Source organism: Lampetra planeri, chromosome 8 (genome assembly GCF_965212315.1).
Source record: "Lampetra planeri chromosome 8, kcLamPlan1.2.h2, whole genome shotgun sequence".
Taxonomy (NCBI): Eukaryota; Metazoa; Chordata; class Hyperoartia; order Petromyzontiformes; family Petromyzontidae; genus Lampetra; species Lampetra planeri.
Window position 1 is genome coordinate 15,930,154 of NC_136114.1, and position 12,854 is coordinate 15,943,007.

Sequence of the window (12,854 nt, forward strand, 5' to 3'; positions counted from 1 at the left end):
ATGGAGACAGTCACAGACAGGGTTACAGACACATGGACAAAGGCAGTGGGCCACAGGTACAGACGCACACATGAGCAGACGTAAGGCACAGACAGGGATCCAGAGCCGGGCAGAGGGACATTAAGACCAGTACAGAGACAACGTGAGACAGAGTAGGGATGCATAATTGCAGACCCCTTTGTCCACATATTTGACATTTTTGCATGAAGTGTCCCGAATTCTCCAGTCACATCAGGGCACACATCTGGACATAAAGAGACAGACATGGCGACACAAGACAAGGAGACACAAGACACGGAAACGTAGACACGCAGCGAAAAATGTGTCTAAAATTAAATATACATCAAGAAACGCAACTCATTTACAATTTCACAAATGAAAAACCTCAGATGCCCCACCTGTGGTCTAGTGGTCCATGCAACAATTGCTGGAGCTCCAATTTTTTGCACAAAACCCCAGATTAACCCAACGCACAACTCACAATCTTACTAATGAGAGTCAAATGCAGGTTAATCGCTTGCAATTCTTCACATTTTACAGCCGTTTTAGGAAAGTTTTAAATTTAGAAGAATGCCATCGGTCTAAGCTGGTCCAAAAAATGATGTCGAGTGTTGACAGTGGTCCCCAGGTCAAAATAAGTTGGAAACTGGTCCATGACGGACGGCGACCAAATGAACATTTCGCAGGTGGTAGACGATTGCCGCCCTCGGTGCACCTCCAATTAGCCATATGCCTCTCCCCCCTCAATGCAAAGTAGAGCCCTTGATTAGTCCCGAATTTCATTCATATCTGACACGACGAACACGGGAAAAGTTGTCTACTGGAGTTGAGTGGAGCTCGACAGGTGGACAGCCAGCGACATGTTGGGACATCTTCGTGGTGCATAGATCAGGATCTCACGGCCACAGCCATTGGCGTCACCACTTCGTGAACACTTTCTTTTCACCAGATCTTGCAGCTGCTGCAGTCGATACGAGACCTGCCTGACCGTATCCCACAATTCTGTATAAAGGCAACGCTTCAATTCGGTCCCATTCCAACTGCGAGTTCAGCAGCAGTGCTTTTCCTAATCCTTCGTATGTCCGAGTTGGTAACCGCGAGCTGCCAGAAACTCCTACTGGCCAGTCACATGGCACAGTGACATGGCCCAGCACAAACGCATGTGCAGATTGCTGCCGGTTCCAATGCAGACCACCCCGGTAAAAGACGCGTGTGTATTAACCATACAATAAGTGCCGTAGGCCTCACGTCCGCTACAATCTTAATAATTTATATATTTACTATATTATATGGTACCACACTGTCAAAATTACACCTACCAAGTAGTACACAAGCCTTAATATTCCCTCTTGCTCTAAAAGTGTATTGCCTGGAATATTACGCTTAATACAATTTATATTTTACAGCTACAAGGTGGGTGACAAAGATGATTGCATGAAGGAGTGTATAATGTCGTTTTACCAAATCACGTCACAAATATTTCCCACAAACTTAATGTATTCGATAAATACGCATCAAAACAAGTTTCTTCTTTGTTTTATTGAATGTAAAAACTAAAAAACGAGAAAGACAGATGTCACGAATGCCAACATGTAATGTTTCGACTTAAAGCTTTCGTGACTGCAGGAAATCATACTCTTTGGGTCTTTTAAGTAAATACAGCAGGCGGAATGCTGCGGCAGCAGTCCGCCTGCTGTATTTTTTCACCTGAAGACGATTGCTTGTGTTACGATTGAAACGTCGTGATTTTTTATTATTTTTCTATCCGTGACTTCACCGAAAGACCCAAAGAGTATGTAATGTTTCCTTAACACATCCTGGGATAAACACTGCTTCAGGCCAAGCCGTGTCAGTGCACCGAGTAGCCACTCTGCTTCCCCCATTGTGAGCAATAGCGGGCACTCATGTGGGAGGTCACTTGTCCATGGGGCGGCCCAGTCCGGGGCGAGCGGGCAGCATGCGCGGACGCGGGGGGCCCATCATGGGCCCCGGAAGCATTGTCATGTGGCCACCCATTGGGGGACGCATTCCTGCAAAGGTCACAAGCGAGAAAACAATGGATTTATATAGTCTCGAAAAACAACTGCATCTCATGACGCTGTACAGAGAACAATGGGAAGATTACACATTTCGAAGCAGTCGGTCATAGACATAGGAAAAAAGGTCTAAGGACTGGACTTGGAAAGAGGCAAGGGAGTCAACAACACAGATGGCTGGGTCAGGGAGTTCCAGACTGTGGGAGCAGCAGAGAATAAGAGGTCAGTCCCAGGTGCAAAGTGTGCATATGCCATATATATACATACACATATTTATAGCACATTAAGTATTGATTTTGTATCAACTGCAGGGTTTCCATTTCTAAATGATATTATTTTTAAACCAATATACTCCAGATAATATTTAAAAACTGTAAATTTGAAGCTACTGTAAGTAAGCATACAAATATTTGCTCTGCTAATTATTGAATAAAACAGCTCAAGGAAAACAAAATGTACATCCACTGTGGTGGGTACTTCATGCCAACATTTCAAGTGGAACACAATAAGGTTTTTAGAGGATTGATATGAAACCTAATTATTTGAATGATTTGCCATTGACACATGGCTATTTAATAATTTAGAATTTTTTCATGACGTGTGTATGTATGATCAACTTCTTTCGCACCGTACGTATCCAACCATTCTAATTGGAGGTGCGTTTAATTTCAGTTACTTTAGAATGTCAAAAGCAATTCTACGGTATTCCATGGCTTTCATCTTACCCGGTCCAACTTGCATCATGCCGTGGGGCGGTGCCAACAAAGGCATCATGGGGGGCCCTCCGATGGGTGCTGCCAGTAGAGGTGGTCGGCCAGGCCCTCCTGAACCCATGTGGAACAAAGCAAGTATAAAAAATATTCACTCGTATCTAACTTATAGTATCCATACACCAGGGTACACAACATTTTGTCCTGAGAAGGCAAATGAGGAAATGCACCTTTTAGCACATACAAATTTTGTAACCACTTTTAATTCAAGTGTGGTCTTCTATACAAGACCACGCGTTGAGAATTTATCCTCTCAGACTTTCGCCACATGCTACTGAGGGCATCCTCAGTAGTGTGGTGAAAGCATGTGGAAGATATGCTCAACACGCAGCCCAACCTGAAAGAACACAGTTGGAGGAAATTAACTTGCCGAGGCTTGGGGGAGGCGGAATCATGGACCCTCCAGCTGCAGAAGGACCAGATCCCATCTTGCCTTGCTGGAACGCAGCCGCTACACACACGTGCACATAAAGAGAACATCTCCTATGTATCCTACATAATACTGTTGAGGCAATTTCTCTTTGCAAATGCTTGTGAAGACAAAATACTAGAATAATCAAACTATAAAAAACAGTCAGTTGCCTTTAGGTCAGCAGTGCTCAGCTTGAGAATCAAATCAATCCATTAGTGCAATTAATATGTGCATTCTTATACTGCAAGGTTATCAGAAAGGTGCTGTATTTCAGTTTGCAGTAGTTTTACAGGGAGTGATGTTAATGTCTAATCTCAGTTGAGTATTTTGCAGGCTATTTTTCTAAAATTTGGACCACACAATGGCCTAATAATTTCAAATGAGATCATAGGATCTTAAACATCCACTATAAACCAGCCTTTGCATATTTTATGGTTAATATGCACCCACAGTACTAACGAGGGAGTGCCAAATTTGAATCGCGAACCGCTGCAACAAATGACGAACGCATTACCACCGATCCATGTCACCGAATGCAATGCAGTTACAACATTCCCAGCGTGCACCCTGCAATTGCTCTGCATGGCAAACCAAAGCTGCAGCTAGCGAGCCAAATCCAACGGATCCCGGAAACCGTTTAACTGGACAAAGGGAAGTTGTGTTCATCTTGGCTGACAGGACGCGCATACTCGTCTGGTCGATGAGATTCTGCGCCTGCTCCTCCATCCACTTCTGGTAGTAGTCCTTCACATTTTCCTTGTGCTTGCGACCGCCACAGTGCGTCTTGCGCACCGAGGGCTGACAGCACAGATCACACGTTGTTACACGCAGCACACAAGTTCGCGCACAAACACGTTACGACTTTACTCCTGCACAAGATGTTTGTGGTTGTGTTGTATAGCTCTCCGCGTGTTGCTCGGCATGTCCAACGTTTCACTCCATGTTCTGGGAGCTTCATGAATGAAACTCATTTCAGCAACAGTTATGAATTCAGTGCCCAGAGATTTTTTAATTTAAGTTTTGAACCGAAATCAGTGTCTTGAAGGTTTCAACACGTGGTGCGAAACGTTGCACAAAATGCCTAATACGAGATACTACCCAAAAACGTATCGCGCAGCAATACCGCAAATGTATTGACACCAAACCCATGCAGCTTGTTAAAGACGCAGGCTGCGCTTATTCAACAAGCAGAACAGAGCGCTGCGGTCTGCAGCTGGAAACTCACCGAGTCGTGCGTCAGGTACGTGTCACAGTAGTCGCAGTAGTACCTAGAAGGGGGGGGGGGCACACACGAGACAAGTCAAAATCGCAGTGACCCCACAATACGCAGACACTTAAAGAAGACCCATGAACCAAGTTACCCGTGCCAGCTTCCACGACAACGGGCAGTGCCGTTACACGCCCTCACGGAAGACGCTGAACTACAAAAGACACCCGCTTACAGGGATGAAACAGGCCTCGGAGACACGTCAATCTAACAGCGAAGGCAGATTCTAGACACGGAATCGGCTGCGTCAATATCATAAGCCATGATCAGCCCACTGCTGGATGAAGGTCTCCCCAAGTCGCCATCCCTCGTGTTCTTACGATGTAACAATCCACCCAGCACACGAGCCGATTTCATTGCCGAATCTACTGATACGTCTCTTGTACACTTAATTGTTTTAGACGTGAACATAATTGCATTACAAAGCGCCCTCCGTGTATTGGACACCCGATGATGTCGCGAGGAGAAAACGGGAATGATACATCAGCTGGTGTGCAGGTGATAGGTGGATTATTTATTAGATGGCAGAATAATTTTATCCAGAAGCGGATGGCCAGAGGCCGACGATGATGATGATGATGGTGAGGCCTTCATTCAGCAGTGGAGAGACCACGACTATTAGTGACGAGGCCTTCATCCAGCAGTGGAGAGACCACGACTATTAGTGACGAGGCCTTCATCCAGCAGTGGAGAGACCACGACTATTAGTGACGAGGCCTTCATCAAGCAGTGGAGAGACCACGACTATTAGTGACGAGGCCTTCATCCAGCAGTGGAGAGACCACGACTATTAGTGACGAGGCCTTCATCTAGCAGTGGAGAGACCACGACACTTAGTGACGAGGCCTTCATCCAGCAGTGGAGAGACCACGACTATTAGTGACGAGGCCTTCATCCAGCAGTGGAGAGACCACGACACTTAGTGACGAGGCCTTCATCCAGCAGTGGAGAGACCACGACTATTAGTGACGAGGCCTTCATCCAGCAGTGGAGAGACCACGACTATTAGTGACGAGGCCTTCATCTAGCAGTGGAGAGACCACGACTATTAATGACGAGGCCTTCATCTAACAGTGGAGAGACCACGACTATTAGTGACGAGGCCTTCATCTAGCAGTGGAGAGACCACGACTATTAGTGACGAGGCCTTCATCTAGCAGTGGAGAGACCACGACTATTAATGACGAGGCCTTCATCTAACAGTGGAGAGACCACGACTATTAATGACGAGGCCTTCATCTAACAGTGGAGAGACCACGACACTTAGTGACGAGGCCTTCATCTAACAGTGGAGAGACCACGACACTTAGTGACGAGGCCTTCATCTAACAGTGGAGAGACCACGACACTTAGTGACGAGGCCTTCATCTAACAGTGGAGAGACCACGACTATTAGTGACGAGGCCTTCATCTAACAGTGGAGAGACCACGACTATTAATGACGAGGCCTTCATCTAACAGTGGAGAGACCACGACTATTAATGACGAGGCCTTCATCTAACAGTGGAGAGACCACGACACTTAGTGACGAGGCCTTCATCTAACAGTGGAGAGACCACGACACTTAGTGACGAGGCCTTCATCTAACAGTGGAGAGACCACGACACTTAGTGACGAGGCCTTCATCTAACAGTGGAGAGACCACGACTATTAGTGACGAGGCCTTCATCTAACAGTGGAGAGACCACGACTATTAATGACGAGGCCTTCATCTAACAGTGGAGAGACCACGACTATTAATGACGAGGCCTTCATCTAACAGTGGAGAGACCACGACACTTAGTGACGAGGCCTTCATCTAACAGTGGAGAGACCACGACACTTAGTGACGAGGCCTTCATCTAACAGTGGAGAGCCCACGGCCGATGGCGCTCCGCGGCGACTCACTTCGGCATGGTGGCGCCTCCCCGCACAGGCCCCGACTGACGTCATTCGCGCGCGCCGCCGCCGCGCTCTTATAGCGATGACGGCGGTCACGTGGCAGCGCTCTGGTTCATGCGAAGTTCGATCACCACGGCAATGCAACGTCGTTACCCTGGCGACCGTCACCCTGGCAATGCGGCATCAGCGTTGCTGTGGTTACCCTCACCATGGCGGTGACACAATTACAGCGTCACCGATTACACTGGTCAACACACTTTTTCTGGCATAAGGTATTCCAATGGCTTTAAGGTAATTTTGGGGTGCTGATTCCAAATCTGGCATCAGTTTTTGTCTATCACATCAGGTTTTTGAGATATCAAATATTGCATTTTCAATAAAAACAGCAAATTTATGCTCATATACGAATATCTAAACAGACATCCATACAAGAATAAGATAGTATACAATAATAATGAAACAAACATTTAATGAGCCGTAGCACAACGTTGTGAGAGTGACTGCATATCAATGTGAGTGAATGCATATTACCATGTAAGAATTGAATTGTGAAGATAAGAAAAATATGTACAAAAAGGTCATTCACAATAGTGATGTTACATCTGCATAAACGACCTCTTCTTTGACGATCTCCGATGCACAGCTTGTGGAATGTCTCTCATCAAGGACCAGCAGTAATCTGCCATCATGTTTGAGTCCCATCGGCCTTGGTAACGTTCTTCCATAACTGTAATGTCTTGATGAAAGCGTCCACCTTGCTCTTCGATCACGTGACCAATGTTCTCTGGAAACTGGGCCAAGTGACTATGTAAGTAGGGAACCTTGATGCTCATTCTACATCCAAGTGCTTGGAAACTCAAGAGCAGCTCCTCCACAATCTCTCGATAGTTGTCCGCTTTCCTGTTCCCAAGGAAATTCCGCACCACATCAGAGAATGCATTCCAAGCTCTAGCCTCTGCCGCAGTCATTGTTGTAACAAAGTGTGGATCCCTGATGAGTGTTCTTATTTGAGGGCCATCAAATATTCCTGCCTTTTGCTTCTTGGCACTGAGACTTGAAAAGGTTAAACATATATAGCTGAAGCAGTCTCCAGTGTGATCAAGAACTTTGACGAATTGCTTCATTAACCCAAGTTTTATGTGCAGTGGGGGAAATACAATTTTATTCCTATCAACCAGAGGCTCATTCTTGATGTTCTTGTCACCAGGCGTCAAACTGATTCTTGGTGGCCAGTTCTTTTTAACCCAGTGTTCTAATGTAGCCCTACTGTCCCAGTAGCACAGGAAACAAGGGTATTTTGTGTGACCTCCTTGCTGACCCAGCAGAAAATTTACCATTTTCAAATCAACAAAAATTAGCCATCCATGAACATGGTATATTAATCTATCCAGAACAATCTTGATGTTGGCATACTCTTCATTCATTTTACAGAGTGTCCTATTGGGATGGAACCATATATGTTTCTGTTGTGAAGTAACACACATTTCAAACTCCTTTTACTACTGTCAATAAAAAGTCTCCATTCACTTGAATCATATGCGGGCAGTCCCATATTGAGAAGAAGCCCTTCAACATCATTACAATAAACAAGTTGACCATCTGAATGAAAGCACTTTCGCAGTGCTGCTTCTCTGTTACGATAAAAGGAGACACTAGTGCCAGGTCTGAGTAGTCCTTTCTCTTGCAGCCTGGAAGCCAACAATTCAGCAGACTGCTTTGGCAAATACAAATCTCTTCCAAGATCATTCAATTCAGGCTGACTAAACAGAGAAATTTTATCACAATCTGCATCAGATGGCGTATATTCGATCTGAGCATCATCATCATCTGTAGAAGCAGGTAAACTGAGGGATTCAACATCAATCTCTGGTAGCTCAGTAAATACAGGCACAGGTATTTCCTTACAGTGCTCAACGGGTCGTCTGGCAGATGGGATATCTGGGTATTGTAAGTGTTGTTTGTTTTTCTTATTGAAACCTTTTACATTGACAAGGCAGAAGTAGCAGTTATCCAAATGGTTTGTAGGTTATCTCCAAACCATTGGCACACCAAACTTCAGCTTAGCATTCTTTCCTTCAGACCATGATCGCAAAGTTTCAACACAGGTTTTACACACTTTGTGAGGAGCCCAATTTTTGTCTTGGTCTCCAAGTCGTACTTTAAAGTAGGCAAGATATACCTTCTTGACAAAGGTATTGATGTTGCGCCTTTGATCCTGCAAAGTGAAGCTGCCACAGATGTAGCAGAAGATATCTGGGTCATTACTGCATTTCCTTCTTTCGGATGTTGTAGCCATTGTTAGATCACGCCCTGCAGAAAAAAAAATATTAAATAAATGTGGATATCTACATAAAATGGTATTATAAACACACTATCCTAAAAATACAGCACCATATTTTAACACTAAAGCAGTCACTGACTCGCAACAACTTGCAATCATAAGTGACAGAGTTAATTTCGGGTAAAATCAATGAAAATGGGGTATGCCGATAGCATAAAAATGAGATGTGATAGAGCAAATCTGAGATCAGATTTGGAATCAGCACCCTAAAATGTGTCTAAAACAGCTGCAAAAGTCCAGGCCAGAATTTTTTTTTGTTGACCAGTGTTATCGTTGTCTCTGGTTGAATAGATTAAACAGGACCCTGCGGGGTGGGCTGGTAGGAATAATACTTAGTACCGGTACAGGGATATCGACCGGGCTGGGTGGGGAGGGGCTGGGTGGGGAGGGGCTGGTCACCCCGTGGTGTCCTTATAAAACTCAACGTTTAACCTACTCACGCCGGCTTGTGCCCGCCCTCACAGTCGGGCATATTTGCGGAATACACCACGCCGCCGTTGACCCTGGCCATTGACCGAGCAACCCAACGTTCCTACCAGCTCCCTCCGCAGGAATGTGTTCTATGTGCCACTCAGTCCGTATTTAGCCGCCTATTCTGTTGTTCCACTCGGTCGACTGAACGGGTTTAAGGCAGTGACTGGAGAAAATGTGTTGCCCGTAGTGTGCAAAAAACTCATCTTGCTGTGATTTGCTTACTAATGTAAAAGCGGGGGTGCTGCATCATTGTTTTTAATTATAATATCACTCAAATATTGGTTGGGGGAGAGGGCGGGGGGGCAGGGCTGGGTGGCGCGTCTTACTTCTCGGTGGTTTTGTTTGTGTGCAGATAATAAATCGCAACAAAATTGAAGCAGAGAAGTGCACCGCCTCCTACACCAGTTGACAGCCCCCCCCCAACACCCCCCAACACCACCCTCAACACCACCCCTCCCACCAGCCCTCACCACCCCCCCACCACCCCCCCACCACCACCACCCCACCACCCCCCACCACCACCTTCTGCACTAGACCTCGCGAAGCCTCCCGCACTAGGCCTCGCAAAGCCTGCCGCACTAGGCCTCGCGAAGCCTTCTCTGCAGTAGACCTAGCGAAGCCTTCTGCACTAGGCCTCGCGAAGCCTTCTCTGCAGTAGGCCTCGCGAAGCCTTCCCTGCAGTAGGCCTCGCGAAGCCTTCTCTGCAGTAGGCCTCGCGAAGCCTTCTCTGCAGTAGGCCTTGCGAAGCCTTCTCTGCAGTAGGCCTCGCGATGCCTTCTCTGCAGTAGGCCTCGCGAAGCCTGCCGCACTAGGCCTCGCGAAGCCTTCTCTGCAGTAGGCCTCGCGAAGCCTTCCCTGCAGTAGGCCTCGCGAAGCCTTCTCAGCAGTAGGCCTCGCGATGCCTTTTCCGCAGTAGGCCTCGCAAAGCCTGGCGCACTAGGCCTCGCGAAGCCTGCCGCACTAGGCCTCGCGCCGTGCTTTTCGTGCATAAATAAGGCGATTAAATGTATCTCGTCTCTGTGTTAATAAATGTATCTGTGTTTAAAAACGTGCTGCGTTTCAGTAAAGTAAATTTGAAGCGAAGTTTAAAGTTTCGCCGTGAGGCGCCGGAAGCGACGGCCATCTTGTTTAGTTCACAGATCGCAGGGGGAGCGGGCGGCCATCTTGTCGGACAGGGTCATGCCAAGTGTTTGCAGTAGGGGGCGATGTTGATACACGGACGGACGGACACATTAATCTATTGGTGGTCTGGTCCACTTCGTTCCTACCAGTATAACCTTAAATACTCACGGTGTCACCCTCACAGTCACTCCCCCAGTAGAGATGTAACATCGGCCAAACGTTGGGTCAACGTTACAGTAAGTTCAATATACTATACATAGATGCCCTCAGAGTTTCACCATGACTCGTATAACACTCTCGCGGTGTTACCATCACTGCACCCGTGTTGATTATGCGGGGAAACGCGAGCTCTGAGCTCATGGTGAAGGGCGGGCGCTCACTTGCCCATAAGCAAAGGAAATCGCGATGTAAAAGTGCAGATCAGTACGCGATCCACTTCAAATCAACATACAGGCAGGGGATTTGGCGTGTGAGACTAACACACACACTCAATGGAGTATAGCACTTATTATTCGTGTGCTAATCACACATCCTCTCACACCCAGTTAACATCGAACGTTGGCCCAACGTTAGTCCACGTGTCAACGTTGGGGCTACGTTGGTATGGCGAGAGGCACGCGGCCGTGGTATTTGCAGACACGTTGTGAAGCATCTCAGCGTTGAATGGCTACGGGTGGACAACAACACTGATTACTCATGAACATAAATGCAGCAATTTGGCCGCGTCTACCTCAGAGGTCGTGGAACCAAACTCGCGAACAATTTTATTTTCGGATTTCTGGAAATCCCGCCTCTACACCGCGTAGAACGCGCACGCGCTCTGGTAGAACTTCCTCCGCTTGGCTGGTTACTTTCTAATGTACGGAGAACCTGCGGAAGACATGTCACCATAACCCTGGCCCAGCTCCTTCTAGGCACCACCATAACCCCTCGCGAATCCGGCTAAAGAAGACATTCGGAATTGTCTCCCCTCGAGTAGAATCTGCCGTGCGTGATGGAACGTACCAGGGGTAGGTTTGATACAAGATTCCACCAAAAGGGGGCAGAATGATGGCCGCGATTCTCTGTAATGATTACAGATTTAACATCTGGAGAAACGTGTTGCATCAGCAATTTGCTGCGATATATCCAACGCCGTGCAGTAAGGATGTTGTTAATGGGTGGATGTGTTAATGGGTGGATGTGTTAATGGGTGGATGTGTAAATGGGTGGATGTGTTAATGAGTGGATGTGTTAATGGTGGGTGTGTTCATGGGTGGATGTGTAAATGGGTGGATGCGTTAATGAGTGGATGTGTTCATGGGTGGATGTGTTCATGAGTGGATGTGTTATTGAGTGGATGTGTTCATGCGTGGATGTGTTCATGGGTGGATGTGTTAATGGGTGGATGTGTTAATTAGTGGATGTATTAATGAGTGGATGTGTTATTGAGTGGATGTGTAAATGAGTGGATGTGTTAATTAGTGGATGTGTTATTGAGTGGATGTGTTAATGAGTGGATGTGTTAATTAGTGGATGCATTAATGAGTGGATGTGTTATTGAGTGGATGTGTAAATGAGTGGATGTGTTAATTAGTGGATGCATTAATGAGTGGATGTGTTCATGGGTGGATGTGTAAATGGGTGGATGTGTTATTGAGAACTCGTAAATTGCTCCCCCCCCCCTTGCGGTGCATCAGCACTCAAGTCAACTTCTCCCGAAGTTCTTTCCATCTTCTCTCCTCCTTCCCTCATCTGCTCCACCCTCCCTCCTCCCCTGCTCTAGTGTTCTCATATTCTCTCATCTCGATTTGGTCATATTTTCTATGTTCTCCGACTATCCCATCTTCCCCATCTTCTCACCTCATCTCCTCTCCCGTTCTCTCCCACCTTCCCCTCCTCTTCCCTTCCCTCGTCGCTTCTCCTCCCCCTCCCCTCCTCATCCCCTCTCATCTCCCCTGCCGCTGTCTCCCCGCGTTAATCACGCGTCGTGGTCTCGGGTCCCCGGGGCTTGGGGCCCCGTCCCCCGTCTCTAATCCTGGCTCTGCTCAAACGAATCTCGTAATGAAGCCCGCGGCACGGAGGCGCAATGGCCACGGACGCCCTAACCGCCTTTACTGCCATGGAGACGGCGCCGCGGTGGAGGAGGAGGAGGTGGAGGAGGAGGTGGAGGAGGAGGCTGCCGCCTTCACACGGCGAGGAGACGAGACCGGGCTCTGACAGGCCCCTGACAGCCCCCTGACTGCCCCTGACAGGAGGAGGAGGTGGAGGGCTGCCGCCTTCACCCGGCAGCAGCTGTGGACTCTGGTTTGAAGCGGCGTGAGGATTCAAAGGAGGGTTTCCTCGACTGATGGAGCGACATCGCAGGTAACCTTTATTCAAGTACTCTTATCAAGAACTTTCTCAGGAAGCTGCGTCATTACGCACGTGCGTTATCAATCCACTACTTAGTCAAGTACGTTATCAGTCACTTGAAATGTATTTTTAATCTGCCTCTACTTGCAGCGATTTGTTTTATTTTCTTGCAATAAATATATTGTGCTCCAACCGAAGTTTTCATAAATACGAACGT

The 12,854-nt window shown here is 47.2% G+C and overlaps 1 protein-coding gene across 1 annotated transcript; it reads right to left on the bottom strand.

Moving 5' to 3' along the window:
* Positions 1 to 1,520: 1,520 nt before the first annotated feature.
* SNRPC (small nuclear ribonucleoprotein polypeptide C) lies at positions 1,521 to 6,465 on the bottom strand. Its single transcript, XM_078597208.1, has 6 exons — positions 6,373 to 6,465; positions 4,444 to 4,486; positions 3,908 to 4,016; positions 3,177 to 3,257; positions 2,762 to 2,860; positions 1,521 to 2,030 (listed from the first exon to the last, which is right to left on the bottom strand). Exons 1-6 carry the CDS (start codon positions 6,378 to 6,380, stop codon positions 1,915 to 1,917), a joined length of 456 nt encoding a protein of 151 aa, XP_078453334.1. The 5' UTR covers positions 6,381 to 6,465; the 3' UTR covers positions 1,521 to 1,914.
* Positions 6,466 to 12,854: the final 6,389 nt, after the last annotated feature.